This window comes from Melanerpes formicivorus, unplaced genomic scaffold (genome assembly GCF_026170545.1).
Source record: "Melanerpes formicivorus ecotype bairdi unplaced genomic scaffold, bMelFor1.0.p_v2 SCAF_13, whole genome shotgun sequence".
NCBI classification, from domain to species: Eukaryota; Metazoa; Chordata; class Aves; order Piciformes; family Picidae; genus Melanerpes; species Melanerpes formicivorus.
In genome coordinates, this window is record NW_027142365.1 from 8,106,883 (window position 1) to 8,124,532 (window position 17,650).

The 17,650-nt window shown below is 42.5% G+C and overlaps 1 protein-coding gene across 1 annotated transcript in view; it reads right to left on the reverse strand.

The window, feature by feature from the left end:
• PAXIP1 (PAX interacting protein 1) overlaps positions 1-15,576 on the reverse strand; it is a 31,932-nt gene extending 16,356 nt beyond the window's left edge. The window contains exons 1-6 of the mRNA XM_068145996.1: positions 15,412-15,576; positions 10,898-11,032; positions 9,174-9,217; positions 5,732-5,795; positions 4,904-5,017; positions 1,641-2,285 (exon numbers count right to left, since the gene is read on the reverse strand). Of these exons, the coding sequence (XP_068002097.1) occupies positions 1,641-2,285; positions 4,904-5,017; positions 5,732-5,795; positions 9,174-9,217; positions 10,898-11,032; positions 15,412-15,498 (1,089 nt within the window). The 5' untranslated portion in view covers positions 15,499-15,576. The remainder of the gene's footprint in view (positions 1-1,640; positions 2,286-4,903; positions 5,018-5,731; positions 5,796-9,173; positions 9,218-10,897; positions 11,033-15,411) is intronic.
• Positions 15,577-17,650: the final 2,074 nt, after the last annotated feature.

Here is a 17,650-nt window from a genome sequence, read left to right on the forward strand (position 1 = left end):
AGATAGCACCACTGCATAAAAATGCAGTAACTAAAAATGACCAATAGAAAGAAAAAAATGTTCCTGTGGCTTAGTGTGAGGAGACATCTTCATGCCACTCTCCACATGAAGTCTCAGAGTCAAAACTGCAGAAGCTTCAGGATGCATTTAAAAATAAAAGGACACAACTTTCAAGAAAATCTTAGGGCTATATTCAGAAAGTAACTCTGTATCTGCAAAATGCCTTAATATTACAGATCTTGCCATTCAGCAGAAAACTGAGGCTCAAATGTAACATTAACCTTCCAAGACTCTGCACCAAGACACAAAATCCACCCACAACTGGTACCCAAGCAGGATATAAAGTACAATGTAACCTAGCTAAAGGGAAGCTGTAAGGAGATAGGTAGAATTGGCATTATTCCTCCCTGCAGGAAGCAGATTCACAATTCTAAATGCAAAGCTTTTCTCCACATGCTGCAGCTGGCACAATAACCTACACAGCAGCCTAATACGGCAGTTAAGAACAGTATTTGCACACCATAGTCAAGTCCCTGGTCTAAAAGACTTTTGAGTACAGTCTAGCCACAGCAGAATTTTACATACAGAAAAATACTTCCACAGGGACACCACTAAAAAGTATTTGATAGCACAGTGACTGGTTTGTGGAAGATGTGGTATTCAGACATGAAACCATCAGCCAACTTGCCAGGACTGGCCAACGAACCAGGATGTTGGCAGTTCTAATCAGTTGTTACCCACAAGTCTAAAGCACTAAGAAGAGGAATCCAAGATTCAGTTTTAAAATGAAGTCTGTGTTTCCAGTTCATATAGAGAAGTCAGACAACAAAACCCAGTATTTCTGAGAGGACTCTTATCTTTTGTGTTCAGGTACCAGCTGCAAGCTTCAATATTATCCAGGCACCTTGAAAAGCTTTACCATCAAATGAACATCCAATTAAATGCATCAGTAAAAGATATGTCTAACATTTACCAGCACCTACTTTTCTCTCTTTCCTTCCCATGGACATCTACTAAGAATGTCAATGCTGCAAGTTATTTCAGTGCATGCTCACTCACATTTTAAATTTCTTCTGAAAATAACTTCAATACAGAAGCTGCAATTATTCCAACTATACAAGTGGCATAAGTACTTGTAAGTTAGGACTTCTGCATCATAACCCTGACTCTACTATATAACAACTTAATGATGCCCAGCAGAACAACACAGCATAAAGCTGAACCTACTGTGAGAACAATCAATTTCACAGTTTTATGTCTTTATAGCACAAATTATTCCCAGTGCTGAATAAAAAGCTTGAAGGGTATAAAATCAGGTTTCCTGAGCTAGCCAAGTCATTCTAAACTACAATTATTATCTTTTTTTTTATCTTACCAAGAAATAAATACTGAAACTCTAAACCATGCTAAACACAGCTTTGCTCTTTTTTTTACCAAGGCATTTCCATTTCTGTGAACCTGTTAGGAATGAAGTTGCTGGTTAGGAGGTTAGTAATTTAACCGCAAGGTCTAAGGAACAGGAGGAACTTTTTGCTCCTTTGCGTATTTAAAGAGAAATAAAAAGAGGACTGAAGCTCTTGAATACAACAGGTTCCTAAGGGAAAGTCCAGTATCTTATAAATTAAAATCCCAACACTTACATGTGCTACATTTGATGGTCTATTAATCTGCTGAATATCAGCACTATTAGTAATATTCCTTAACGTCCGCACAGCTGGACTCCACGTAGCCATCATCTCCTGTCGATCAGAACTTTGGGCACCTTGTACTGAAGCCATTAGATTGCCTCTCATATCCGGAGGCAAAATATTACCTGGCACTGGTGGGACATTGGCACACAAATTAATTAACCCAGAGTCTTTCCCTTGAGGCAACCTGCGCTTTGCAGCAGATGCCTGTGGGACTTCAGCCGGTGTCCAATTCAAATTCCTTTCCTGCTTTTCTGGAGAGGAATCTGAGGAATCATCGAACATCAGTTCCCCTTTTGCCTTTTCAGCAGTAGTAGATCTTGGTGAAAAAACTTGATCACCCAAAGGTGATCCTTCTCTGGAAGACACTGGGCTTGATAATTTTTCATCAGTACTAGCTTCATTTTGAGAATCTTGTTCTTCATTTTCTACTTCTTCCTCCTCTTCCTCCTCCTCCTCTTCCTCCTCTTCGTATATATTTAAACGAGGATGATAAGGAATCTCTTCTTTTTTAGTCTTATCAGCTATAGAATCCAGTACCCAGTCAGGTGTCACAATTTTAATGCTGTCCCGTTTGCATGCACATTCATATTTTTCCTGGGGAGATAGGAAACAAAAGGTATGTATTTTATTTAAGGAAAGAAAATCCCAACTAACGTCTTTGAAGGCAGGGGATAACCACAAGTTCCAAGGGATTAAAACAAACTCCTCCACAAGGAGAGCATAAAAGACTCAGAAGGCACAACTGCAGCAGAGGAAAGCCTTCATTTGCAAATACACCACTACCCAAATTCTTCTCAAACCCAATCACCAAAGGTATAGAAAATCATAAAACCTGGTTCTGAAAAAGCCTTCGTAACTCCAGCAGCTCAATACTAAGATAGAGCTGAAGTGAGTCTAAACACAGTTTATGCTTTTATTTTCTCCACTGCAAGAAGGTAAAAAGAAAAACAACAAACCAACCTCATGTGAAAAAGCATTTAGGGAAAAATCAGGACTTCATGAATACAGTAGAAACAAGTATTCACATGGTGATCACTACAAAAATGCACTCCAACACAAATCAGAAAGCACTTCAGTATTTTCCACACACCATAGAAGCTGCACGCTGTCACGTTGCCCTTAACTTGGAAGGTACACTTCTGTCCAAATACAAGCTAACTTCATTTCACTGAGAACTTAGGATGCTGACAAAGTAGAAAACTTCATCACTCTCTCCTTCCTTATTATTTCCTCATTGGAATGAAATGAATACAAATGGTAAACCTTCACTGTTTCCCTTCCTAGGAAGAAGGCACAGAATCAGTGCTTTATTTATTCAAACATCCTCTTTCATGGAAAGCCCTCACAAACACCAAGACTGTGGGACAAAAAAAACACCCCAAAATAACTTTCTTTTAAAGATTTGAAACTAATTTCAGGATCCAATATTTAAAAGCAACTGAACTGAGATTTTCTTTGCATGTCAAACAACACAAATTAGCAACCAGCACATTCAGAGGAAATGAATTTAATTTAATGATCCTCCAGAGTTATTTCCTACAATGAAACTGTCACTCATAGGCAATAAAGAGATTACAAATGAAACTAAGTTTATTTGTAGATATGAGTTTCCATTCTTTCTTTGTGGTGAGAATTATTAAGGATCTTGTTTTATCACCTTCTGTCTAGTCGAAGCAATCATTTAAGTTCTCACTAGTGTCAAAGCTGTTCTCATTACACAGTGCTGGAGGTTCCCTTGCAGTAGCATGTCACAGAAGCAGGATTAGAAGCATTTTAAGCAATCATTTCATAAATCTGTTCCCATGAAATGATGACACCATACAGAGAAATTTTATCCTACAGATATGAAATGCTAATGCAATTTTAAACAACAGTGATGGAAGTGTGCTTGTGTTGTTAAGTGACACAAAAAAAACCCACCCACAAAAACTGCTCCTTCCACCACATGAATAACAAGCATCCAAGCAATCACTCTTAAGGGAGCTTCATTTGTTTAAGGCATTTTCAGTCTCTGAACAAACACACTAAATCAATTACAAACATATTTCTCCTTCAGGAAGAGGAGTACCTAAACCTTTCATGCATTTTCAGTGAATTATTATCACCAAAGCATTCCTAGCATTATGGTAGGGGAGGCTATTCTGATGTGCTCAAATGCTGCCTTTAATCAGCTCCCTGATGCTTCTGGTTTTCTATTTGCATAAATACAGCAACATTTGACTTCTTATAGAGACAAAAGATGTCAAATGATGATACTAAATTAGAAGGAGCTGTGGACCTCCCATTAGGGCAGAAAGGCCTTACAAGAGAAATCTGGATCGACCAGAGAGCTGGGCAATTTCCACCTTCCTCAAGAGGGGCAGCAGAGGTGGGAGGTGCCAGTGATAGGACATGAGGAAATGGAATGAGGCTGCATCAGGGGAAGTTCAGACTGGACATTAGGAAAAGGTTTTTCACTGAGAGGGTGGTCAGTCACTGAAGCAGATGCCCCAGGGAAGTGGTCATGGCACCAAGCCTGTCAAGAGTCCAAGGTGTCTGGACAACTATCTTAGTCATATGGTTTAGTTTTAGGTGGTCCTGTGAGGAGCAGGGAGCTGGACTTGATGATCCTTATGGGTCCTTTCCAACTCAAGATGCACTGTGGTGGAAGTGAAGCAGGACTCATTTATCAGCAGTTGGACAGGAATGCTGTGCAATGTTATTCTAAGGATAACAAGTTGAAGGATCTTGAGAGTTTGTTGTTTTTTTTATGGGGGGAAAACAAAACCAAAAAAAAACCCAAACCTGTCCCTCCATCTGCTATTTCTTTCTCCCTCATAACATCAAAGGGCATTTTACACAAATTTTCAAGGCTGTTCTTCATTTTCCCCTGCTGATTCTGCATCTATTGATTTACTAATCCCAACCACTAATGATTAAGACATGTCAAGATTAGGGAAAGATGAACTGAATAGAGAACAGAACACTTTATTCAACCAGAAATACAAATCCTGATATGAAATTGGACATCTTTTGAATTCACCAGGCCTAAAGTCACGCAGAAAATAAAGAGGAAATGAATAGCTGCAATGCATAAATCGTGTTGAATTTAGCTGTTCAAGACTAACGAACAGCCTTAAGAATCCTAACTTCAGGGAAGTGGAGACCTTTGGATTATTCAAAAGCAAATGAGAGCTACAACAAGAAGAATGGTACATATAATAAACTCTTACCCCCTTTGGCTCAGGCACAATCAAATGAGTACACTTATTATTGAGGCTCAGCCGGCAATTCCCTCCATAAAATGTAATCAAAGCCCACAGTGTATTTCGGTCCTCAGATGAAACCTAAAGGGAAGGTAAATAAGCCTTTTAGTTCTATGCAACCAGCTGCCTCCTGCTGGAAGAATTTTAGTGCAATACACCATTTACAAGTCTGGCTAATGTATTACCTATCACTTTTAAATCCCAAACTAGCATGGAAGTTACCAAGAAGAGAGAGTGACAAAGAGACAGGGAAAATGAAAAAAATACAAAATTAAATACAGAGAAAGAGAAAATATTTTTCACTCCTGTAAAACTCAACACTAATACACAAGAGAAAAAAAGCCAGTGATCAAGCAAACAAGAATTGTTTATCTTAGGCAACCTGTTTAAACTCATTAAACAGAATTTTAACAAATAGACCAAATTAATTGCCTGCGCAAACACCTGAAGTGTTTGTTTCCACCAGTTCATCTCACAGCACTGTCCCCTTTCCCTGCCAAGAAAGCCACATGTAGCTAAGCCATTATCATCCAAAATTAGCAACAGGATTACAGGAATAATTTCTAAAAAGTCTAAAGCACACACATGCACAAGTTCCATTAGCACCTCAGCCCTGATGCTGCTCTGCCTGTGCACACACTCCCTGGTCACAGATCTACAGAGCTGGCTACGGACAAAAGCTACTGAAATCCCACCACCTTTCCAATTACACCAGAAAAACTGGTATCTCTCCTCAAGACAACAAAGCACCACACACACATATTGTACACTGGAGTAACGTGGTTCACTTCTTACCTGAGAAAGACAGGCAGTGACTCCAAAAAAGATCTGACACGATTCTGGAGAAAAGCCATTTACACTGGAAAGCAGGTGTCAAGGATGCAAAATACCTTAAATAAACTGTCCTGAGGGACATCAGAAGGAAATTAAACAGTGTGCATAGTACTTGTCAGTTATTATCAAGTATCTGGCCATTCAAAAATCTCTGGTAGCAATGGGTATGCTTCAGGTGCACAAATGAGACAGAAAAACTAAAGAGCAAGTGAAAGAGAAGTGAGAATTTTCACAGGCCTAGTCAAAACAACTTGTAAGAGGCAACTGAAAAAACAGAATTGATGTGTTTAAGCTAAGAGGACACATCCTCAAATCCTTTAAAGGCTGCCAAATGAAAGAAAAAAGTAATTTGTTCTCTCTATTAGAGTGGCTCAGACAAATCAAAACAAGGTTATGGGGCTAAACTCCTAACACAATAGTGAAGCACTCAGTAACTCTCCTATGGGAGGAGTCCTGTGAAACAGGAGAGAGAATGGCTTAACAGAAGTGACTTGGGAATGACAGACCATCCAACCTCTGTAACTTCCCTTCCTTTTCTACACTCCTATACAATTTTGTGTTTAAGGTACATGCACATCTAGTTGAAAAAATGACAACAGAAACATCCTGCAGTATGCTAAAAGTACACAGGGATTTTTTAAATGAAACATTCTTTCCCCATGCTGTTGAGAGATGCATGAGCAGTACTTAAGTTTTGAGCTGAGACAACGCACAATAAGCGAATAACAAAGCCCAGATCACTTTAAAACTTAAGAATAGACTACTACCATTATCCAGAATACTCTGAGAAGTTCAATTCTGATGAACATCCTAAATTTCACTGTGTGGTGCTAAGTATCTCATCCAAGGTAGAGAAACAGTACTGGATCTTTCCAAAGTGTACAGTTGTTTACTCCCTGTCTTAACATCTGCTCCTAGCACATAAAGCACCAACAGCTCAGCATTTAACTTTCAAAAGGCCCATCAGTCTCATTGCAGCTGGCACTCTCCAAAGAACAGAAGTGAAACAGACCCTCTCAAAACAGTTACAAGCAGAACAACAATATTCCAAGTAGGTCTGGGAAACAAAACAAAATGGAATGCAACAGAGCTCTGACCTTCTTTCATCTGTGTAAGACCATGGAAAAAGAAACTTTCCACACTCTTGCTTGTGTTGCTAGCAAGAGAGTTAAAACAGTAACCACCCTTACAACACTGTAACTGAGGTTTTCAACACACTAACAATCCTTTCTTTGCTTAACCACTCTGAGTATTACGTCTCCAAATTCAAACATAAACAAAAGACAAAAATGTAGAATCCCAAACCTCTAGCTAAACAGGGTCTAAAGCAAATCAATTGGAAAAAGAAAGCTATTCATATTAACTCCTGTGTTCTTTTCATTATGGTAGTACCTAAAACCCTAATGAAAGGCCAGATGCTGCAGCACTAGAAGTTGTAAAGAGACTGACAGTTAAAACTTAATGACCCATTTTAGTGAGCAGACTAAGGCTAAGAATGAAATCTAAACCTATCAGGTTCTAAGGACATGAACTGCTAGAAAGAATAAAGTCAGAGGTCCAAGGACACATTTATTGCAGATAGGTCTACAAAACTTCCTTCCTACATTGAATTCAAGAAAATGATACTATTGAGACATAGCCTATTCACTTTGCCATTCCTATATAACCACAAGAAAGACCTCCTCTGCAGTAGCCACTGAGGGCTACAATCACACATTTATTGCTACAATTTAGCTATGGACTGCATCATCACTCAGTGGGGCTTACCTGTTGATTTCTCTTGTGGGTGTAACAACACAGGCTCTTAGAATACCTGTTTGAAAACTCCTGGTTTCAGACACTAGACCAATTTTTCTAACAGCACAGCTTCTCCATGGGAAAGACCAACACTAATGATACAGTGCCAGATTACTTACACTTGAAAATGTCTCCATTTCCAAGCTATTTTTTCAACCAGTCCTCAGCAACAAGAAGGTAGTTTAGAGAGATGTGCCATAAGCAACTATACACTCCCATCCTGATGATGAAAGGATAATTAAACACATTTATTTTCAGATGCAAAAGAGAAAAATCACCAGTCTGGATCAATTCATCACAATCAATGTATTTTTAATACAGGGATAACTCTGCTGATTTGGGTTTTGCCATGTAATGTTCAGTGCATTTTTTCCATTTGGAAGCCAAGTCATTTATGGAAAAATCTTTCTTCTGCTTCAGTAGTTAAGACTATCCATGGCTGGCAAGCATTTCACACTACTGCTGAATCCTACTGACATGTTGATTATCGTGATCAAAGCACCTGCAAGGATCTCAGGATAACATTTTGCCTGGTAATTCAATGCTTTCCCTTCCTACAGCTCGCCCCCTGTGCTGAATTCTCGTGGTGAAGCAGAGAATATACAAACTATTTCCAAAACAGTTGAGACCCAGCTAGATGCAAAGGCACGTACCTTGACATACTAGGTATAAAGCATGAATTCTCAATCACTGAAGCACATTAAGACCTGAATTTCTAACATGAACACCTGGATTCTTGCATCTACCACCTCTATTTTTCCATTACAGACATGGCCACCTGCTGACCTCATTCCAAAATAAGATCCCATGCCTGACAGCATACCTCCCCACTCCTGGCAATGTTTGTTGCAACCACCGTGCAGAAATGTACTGCTTCAGCTTTTCCTTACAATCTTTATTGTGAATGGTCTGAGAAAAACATGCCTGATTTTTCTTCTGTAGCACCAGGCATTGTCACCATGCCTATTGTCAAAAACAACAACAAAAAAAGGAAGAAAAGAAAAAGAGGAGAACATCAAGATGAAAAATAAATAGCTGACAAGAAGAAGAAACAATATCCCATCCACATGCAATAATACGTGCCCTAAACAAGTTAGGAAACACAGATCCAGCCAAACATGAACAAGCATCTGCCAAAGGCAAGGACAGACTACTCCAGAAATGGGAATACTGAAACTAACTGTTTGTAAAGTGTCACTTATTGTGACTCACACTGTTGATAAGAATTATTGCATATTTAACCCTTAATTCTGCCTCTAGAATAGGCAGAATAGGCCACTGTACTCTGAACCATCATTTGCCCCCTTACTTCAGTGTTCTTCCTGAATCCTGACACGTAATTATCAACTTCCAGCTAAAATGTTTTAAGTCCATTTGATGATGGTTTTCTTACAAGTGCCTATTAAGCATCCAAAACAGCCAGAGGAGTGGAAAAATGAGGTAAAACAAAGAAGCTCCAAGCACACTGCAATCTTGGCAGGCAAAACACATCCTATCACTTTAAAAATTTAAGCTGCACATACTTGAAACAGTCTTTAATCCCTCTGTGGTACCTATTTTAACAGGTTTCCAATAGAACTGATTCAAATTTGAACTTAAAGGATACGGCAAAAGAGCTCCACAGCGAACAGACAAGATCACCCAGGAAGGCTGAAAAATAAAAACCACAAGAGATTAAAAACCTTGGTCTGCCTGTATGAAATATAAACTACCTACCCAGTTCAGACTACAGCTAGTTTCAATATGGATCTCCCAGCTTTGAAAGCTTAAGTGTTTCACAGTCATGGTATTCAGGCCTTTACAAGAAAAAAGATTGTTCTGATTCATTTGTAAGAGGTAATATGAAAAGTGCTCAAAGGCTGTGCACAACATGGGAGCAAGACTGCTTTCCCTTGTCCTTTTATTGTGGCAGGAAAACCATTTACAGTATTTATTCATGGGTTTGGTTATTATAGTTTCATAGTTTCATTCAGGGTTGGAAGGGACCACAAGGATTATCTAGTTCCAACCCCCCTGCCATGGGCAGGGACACCCTACACTAGATCAGGCTGGACAGAGCCTCATCCAGCCTGGTCTTAAACACCCCCAGGGATGGGGCCTTGACCACCTCCCTGGACAACCCATTCCAGGGTCTCACCACTCTCATGGTGAAGAACCTCCTCCTCACATCCAGCCTGAATCGCCCCACCTCTAGCTTCATTCCATTCCCCCTAGTCCTATCACTACTGTAGTCCTATCACTACTGTATTTTTCCCTGCACTAAAAGCAATTAAAAACCCAAAAAACAACAAAAGAAACAGCACACACACACAAAAAAAACCCCAAACTAAAACCCTCAAACTTGGGTACTCATGACTTGCAGAGCGACAAATCCATGTTTTCAAACATGAAACCCAGAGTCTTTTAATGGCAAAATACCTCAATGTTGCAATTTAGTAACAAAAGGAGGAGGAGGTTCTTCACCATGAGAGTGGTGAGACGCTGGAATGGGTTGTCCAGGGAGGTGGTCGAGGCCCCGTCCCTGGAGGTGTTTAAGACCAGGCTGGATGAGGCTCTGGCCAGCCTGATGTAGTGTGGGGTGTCCCTGCCCATGGCAGAGGGGTTGGAACTAGATGATCCTTGTGGTCCCTTCCAACCCTGAATGATACTATGATAAAATACTGGTAATTCCAGTAAGAGTAAGAAAACAAAAACCAAAACAGAACAAAAAGTCAACAACCAAAAACCCCCTCCATAACAGAAACCAAAAACCAAACCCACAAAGAAATGACAAAAAACCCCAACCAAATCACACATAAAAAAAACCTAAAGCAAGACAAAAACAAAACCCCACACCCCTATCTTGAAAAACTAAAATCAAGAAGGGAAAAAAATCTCTTTTCCTACAAGTTCTTACTGCTCAAAATTAGCATACTACACATATGCATAACTGGCAAAATAATTTTGCATCTTGTCAATTGTATGTGATTAAGAAAAATCCCTCAGCAGTTTACTACTTATTGTAAATTGTTTTCCTTTGCCAGAAGCTTCTAAGAACCTTCTCATCACAAACAGTTCTAAAGTACAGCTAAAAGGACACTGTATCTGGAGGAAGAATCTGGAAAAAAAAAAAAGAAATAAAATAAAGATGCCAAATCACACAGAGCAAGTAGAGGATAAAGAGAACAGAGCTGTGACAGAAGTCTGTCAGTCAGAACAAAAGTTTGTGTAACAAGAAGATATTATTGAAGATGTATTTCACTTAGTCATTGTCCAAACATGAAGATTTTCTCTTACAATAATGAAGTATCCATGCCAGAACTTTTAACCATCTATGCATGAGCCATTCACCTTTACAACAGGGAGATCAAAAACTTCACGAGATTCTCCAACTTCTGGGTTGTCTCCATCTTCTGAAATAATATGTGAGGCCAGTGCATTGTAAGAGACTTCCTTTGCTTTTCCAGCTTTCAGAAGTTGGATAACCTAAACCCAAAACAGAACAAGGAGAAGTCAACTATTTTTAGCATGTTATATTTGAGAAAAGCATTAATGCAAGAATACACTAACCCAAGACAAATCCATACAACTTTCACTCTTGCTTGTCCTCCTGTAAGTGGTTAGCACTCTTTCTGAAGTTGCTAAATGCAGCCATTTAAAGCCAGGCTTCCAATGCTTTACACTTCTGCCATATTTGAATCATTTGAGTTGAAGATTTAATTTCCAAAGTAATTCAGGATGGGGCAGAAATCTGGAAAATGTAGGAGTATTTTCCCAAACATTTATCCTTCAAGAAACATTTCCAAGTAATTTTTCTCTCAGGAAGGGTTGCAGAACCCTTCTTCTCAGTGTTTGGTTTAGCATATGGCAGCTTTGGAAGTGTTTGCCTTAAAAGAAAAGCTCGAAGTTTAGAAAAGGTAACATCATAACAGTACATTATGATGTCTTCAGTAGGGATTCTTCCAGATTTGGCTAGCTTTTACTTGGATAAAGGAAAAAAAATAAATAAATGTTTATTTAACAGCTAAGAAAAGAATTCCACCTTCAGCAAACACATTTGATTCTAATATTTCTAGATCAAACCAATACACCTCATCCCACAGCACAAAAGTAACCTCGAAGAAGCTGTGCAGCTGCTCCACAACAGGGCTGCCAGACAGAAAAACTGAGGAGAAAACCCATCTAATACCCACTGGGTAAGAGAAGGATTTGCAAGCAAAAATAAATAAATTAATTAATTAATAAATTAAATTAAAGAAGTGTCTGGAGAAGGGAAAACATTAAGAGTGGACACGTTGGGAAAAGAAATGAGGGAGGATTCATTTATCCCATTTCAGCTTCAAAACTCCTCTCAGAACACATGACTTCTTTGGTTTAGGCAGTGCCTGGACTGAAAAGTATTATTGGCACAACTAATGAATTTCACTCATACTAGTATCAACCATATCAACCAGTCCCACCTGGGGTGAGGGAAAGGTGGTTCTGTTTAGAGGACACAGTCTCAGGCTGCGCCAGGGGAGGTTTAGGCTGGAGGTTAGAAGGAAGTTTTACACAGAGAGAGTGATTGCCCATTGCAATGGGCTGCTCGAGGAGGTGGTGGAGTCACCATCACTTGGGAGGTGTTCAGGAGGAGACTTGATAGGGTGCTTGGTTGCATGGTTTAGTTGATTAGGTGGTGTTGGATGATAGGTTGGACACAATGATCTTGAAGGTCTCTTCCAACCTGGTCTGGTCTATTCTATTCTATTCTGTTCTGTTCTGTTCCGTTCTATGCTATGCTATGCCATGCTATGCCATGCTATGCCATGCTATGCTATGCTATGCTATGCTATGCTATGCTATGCTATGCTATCCTATCCTCTTGTACCTATGAAATAAAAATGCTGGAAAGCCCCAATATGATCCTTGCAAAAAATGCTGTATTTTAGCTGTTAGCATGTATCCAGCATAGGAAATTTCCCTTTCGGGGGCACATAAATTTTATCTACTTTTCCTCTCCCACGATAATCTCTGATGAAAGAAACAAGAAGAATACTTCAAAACTATAAAGTAAGACAAAGGGCATATATATAAAAAATAATAAAATACTAATAAACCAAGAGATAAGGAGAAACCAAATATCCGGCTCCAAGTCTTTATGCTGCACTGCATTACTTTTTATCTCTTTCTGTATGAAACACTGATATTTAGCTGGTGTTACCAAAGCATGATGGTTTGAGTTTGCATCCTTTAGGAAAGCAGAAAAAGCATTTATTAAAAAAAAAAAAAAAGAATAGCTGACATCTACTCCTCAACCCTTCTAAGATGTGAGCAGCCAAGTGCACATCCCAATGGAATGGATTTAAAGTTGAGTGCCAGCAACCTAATTCTCCCTTGTTTGCCAAAGAACATCTAGGCACAATTCCAGGCTTTTGTTTCCCTTCTAGCTTGGGATGCATATGTTTTAATAGGTAGTGAGTACACAGTTATTCACCTGAATATAGAAATACACTACTTTTTTCCCCTTTTCTCTTGGATTTGTTTTGATTAGTGCTCAGTTGTGCTAGGCCTGTTTTAATATTTATTAAGATAACTGGTTTTCCATTAAGCCATCTGGAAATTTAAGCTGATCAAACTGTGTTCCTCCCCCAAAGAAGGAAGAAACTTCACAATCAAGCTAGCACCTGCTTGTATACACACAAAAAAAAGGGAAAAAAAAGTATCTGTAGTTTTTATATTCATAATGGAACAACATTTAAGAATTGCTTTGAAAAGCTATTTGTGGAGTTCAGTTTAGAATCCCTGCTTTCTGCCTCAGTTCAAAACACATCTGGTAAATACTCCTCCTGTTACTTTTGCTTCAAGGGTACCACAGAGAGCTCCTGCAGACAGGGGGACAAAGGCACCGACCAAGAGCTGTCCCAAGCTCAGCACAGCATTGTTCCTTGCACTGAATCAGATCTACAACCTGGGCAGGACTCTGCCCTCTCTGGTGCCCCATGCTCACAAGAGCTCACCAGTACAGGCACTAGCACAGACAGGAGCAAGCTCTGGCCTCCATGTAACAGTGTCCCAGGTTAGCAAGACATTTCAGAAACCAGAGCACCAAGGGGGACAGCATTTAAACAGGCCATCTGGCCACAGAAACTCTTATCCACAGGACTTCTCAAATTTAGGCACCACTTATGATGAGGCTCTGGCTAAACAGCTCCCTGCAGAACCTGACCATGGAAGCCATGCAGGCAGCTCTGTACAGTGTCACGCCTGACCTTATCAACTCTACCAGAGCCACCTTTGGCCTCTGCCTGCAATCCAGAGGAGCCATCCACAAACAGCAAATTTAGTGTACCTAATTTAGAGCAAATCAAAGCCTTAAGACAACGACACTAACTGCTAAGAAGAATAAACCTTAACATAAGAAGAGGTAGCTTAGCAGAATGCTTGTTTACCCACTGTATGGGAATACTGCTGATTGTCTTGCTGTGTCAATACTGAATTAACTACATGCCTTTTGGGATGTGATCTGTATGACAAATGATATACAAGAGTCCCATGGGTTATTTGCACTCAGCTTCATACACACAATAATATTACTGATGTAGTGGGATATTTTTGTTAGTACAGAAGTTGTTCCTTGAGCTCCACGACACTGTCAAAAAATTTTAAGTCTGAAGACCTTGGGTTTTTTTTCCCTTCTCTTTTAACTATGCTGCTAAACTGTATTTCTGTTAGCATGTAATCCTCTTCCCATGAATAAAATCCATTTCAACAGGCCAGTGCCTACACCTCAAGTTCACTTTACAGGCATACAAGGCTCAGTAAATACCAGGACATGCTACTGAAGGAAGCTAGGGCTGGTCGAAGGCTGAACCTCAACAACTACCAAAGCAGCAGACTTTATTTTTGTGAAACATGTAGCGAGTGATCCCTTGGCAGGGAGGCGATGTCCTCAAGCCAGATGTTGTACACTTGGAACACCTTTCTAAGTGCACATGCCGCAGAAACTTTTTTTCAACCACCTTCACCCAACACGACTGGGTGTTACTAACTGCAAGACCAACTTCATCAGCCAGGGTACGGCCCTAGGCCATAACAGGCCAACTTTGTCATCCAGGTATTGCCCTAGGCCAGACGGCTGGATGGGCACCTTCTGCGCCGTGCCTCCTCTGGATGCGGACAGGGAGATGACACCTTCACCGCATCAGCACCCCTGCGCACCCAAAGGGGCCGAAAGGTCCTGGGTCAGTGTCCACCCTGTGGGGCGCACACACAGGCGGGTGGGGAGCGGGCCCCACGTCTGTGTGGAGCGGGGCGACCCCGCCAAGCCTTCCTTCTCCAACCCCCCCCGGCGCAGAGAGCGGCCTGTCACCGTCCTGAATCCGGATACAGGGGCGGGGACGGGAGGGGCTGTGTCTGGCACGGCGGGACACCGAGGGCGGGAAGGCCGGCGGGGGGTGCAGAACACGGCCCTGCGGAGCGCACTGCAGCCGGGGCAGCGGAGCTACAGGCAGAAAACGCTGCCCGCCCGGCCCGGTCTGGAACAGGAAGTCCCTTCGCCCGCCCCTCCTCCGCTCAGGCGCCTACGGGGCCTGCGCGCCGGGGCCGCTGGCTCCCATGGCGGGTGGCAGCGCGCTGGCCGCGGACGTTACCGGCCGTTACCCTGCACCCACCCACACCCCCTCGAAGCGCGCGATGCCCACCCCCCACCACGCGCGTTCCCAGGAAGGCGGCAGGGCGCGTGCTGCCAGACGGCGCGTGAGGCTCGAGCCCGCGCGGGAATTGCTAGGGTGGGGGGAAGCTGGACGATCCCACAGTGCACCCCGCCTGGGGAAGGGGGAGGCAAGAATAAGCAGAGGGAAAGGGCGAGGGGAAGGGTGACCCGGTACCTTGGGGTCGATGTCTCCCACCACGAAAAACTTGACATCTTTGAACATATCCTCCGGGACTTTCAGCTCCTCCTCGTCCGCCGACATGGTCCCAGCCGCCAGAGCCGCGGGGCCCCCCGCGCCCCCTCCCCGTGATCCCCGCGCTCACTGTAGAAAGCAGCCGGGGCCCGGGTCTCCCGTCCCCTCCCCCCGCCAAGCCGCCGAACCGCGCGAGCAAGGCGCGCGCTGCGGGACACACCATTCCCCGCCGGGACGCAGGGGGGGTATAGGGGGGTGGGGAGAGCCGCTCGCACAAAGCAGCCCCCCCCGCCCTATCAGCCACCTCCGCTGCCGCAGAACAGCATCAGGTCCTGATTTACAGGCGCTGTCTCTGCTCCTCCCCTTCCCTCCAAACAGGATCGTGGTCAAGCTTCCGAATGAGAAGTTCCCCCCCGTACGGAACGGAATGGACTCGTCCCGACCGACAGAGGCGGGCAGCGGGGATACCCGGACCCGCCCATTGGCAAACAGGCGAGGGCCGGGGGAGGGGACAGCACCGCCCTCGGGCCCCGCCTCTCAGGGCCGCCCCACGCCCCGCCCCTCCCCACGCCCCGCCCGCCGTTCCCGCTGTGTAGGCGAGGACGAGGGTTGTTACAAGCGGCCGTGGCTACCGCCGGATGTTCAGGGTCCGGCCTCTGGTCGTTTACGAGCGAACGGGCTCTGACGGGGCCCAGGGGAGCAGTGGGGGCGGGCCATCGGCCCCCTCAAAGGAAGGTTTCAGTGTCCCTTTCAGAGATCCAGTCCCTCACCTGGGCCATGTCTGGCTTTGAGGGGCCCGAGCCGGGCTGAAGCTGCGCTCTTCGCACCAATACCACGGTGCCAGCGCGGAGTCAAGGCTCTCCCATTTCCGTCACTATTCAAGCTCCTGGCTGTATTGGTTGGGGAAACCAAGCAGTGCCTTGGCACTGCAAGCTGTGACAACATACTACACATGCTGCACACACAGTGCAAAATTTTGCACTTCCTAATTTCAGATCGTTTTTGCAATTCATCAAGAACCCTTCAAAAGTCAATCCTTTCTCCAAAAAAAAACCCCAAACCCTCCCCACATTAGCCTTTCCAGCTGGGAGTGTCTGCAAGCTCAATGGGCGCTACGTGTATTCCAGCATCCAGTTCATTACAGACTGCTGAAACCAGGCATGATCCCTCAAAACCAAACCTGGCAGGGTATGTATCTTTCCTAAGAAAACTGGCAAAAAAAAAAATCATGGTAAAAATTGGTTAAAAATTGGTAAAAGGTAAAAAGGTAAACTGCCCTCATCACCTTCATAGTCAGTAGAATACTTCCAGAGCCTGGGTTATCTGGTGTATTTTAAACATCCATGCATTGTCAGATAAACCTTGTCTCTGTACTATGCTTTCCAAAGGAGTTTTGAATCCCTCATAATACCTTTACATGGGCAGTACTTCCCTTAAAAGCAGTATTAAGAAAGGGCATTGAAAGTCTTACTGAAATAAAACTCCAGGATCCCTATTGTTTGCTTCCTATCTACAAGGCTTGTCACACTTTCCCAGGGGAAAATTCGATTTCTTTAACATGAGTTATCCTTGAAACATGCTTAGGAGAAACTATTAATCTGTTTATAACCAATTTATTATTCATCCAGTATTTTGGGGAGAGATTAAGTGTATACAGGTTCCTAACTTCCTTCTCATCCTGTGTCAAAGGCGGCACTTCAGCTGCCTTTTTTCTGGTCTGAATCTCCACATGCCGTCTGCCCCTTTCTACTCCAGCTACCTAAGACATACCCAGCCTATCAACCTCTTCTTTTCCTACTCTAGAAAGATGTCTTACCTTTTGGTTGCAGGTTTTACTGTATTACTCCCCACCCAATTACAATTTTAAGTGAAAAACCAAGTTTAAAAGTCCTTAAACTTGTATATTAGACACTTTCTTTCATAGTACAGGGAAGAAAGGGAAAAAAAGTAGAAATAACCATCTGCTTTTAAACCCATTTAGCCCTTTCAGCCAATAATTTTATCACCTCACTTTCTATCTCTTCCAATAAATCTTGTCCGGGGTCATTTTGTTCTGCCCCAAGTATTCCAGGACTGTCTTTGAAAAACACCTTTCTGAGCCTTGCCTTCCTTTATATTTGCTGTCCATGCCCCCATCTCCAGCCCTTGGGGTTTTTGTTCAATAATTTTCACTCTTCCTGATCCATTTTTGATCCATTTTGACTTCTTTCCACTAAATTAG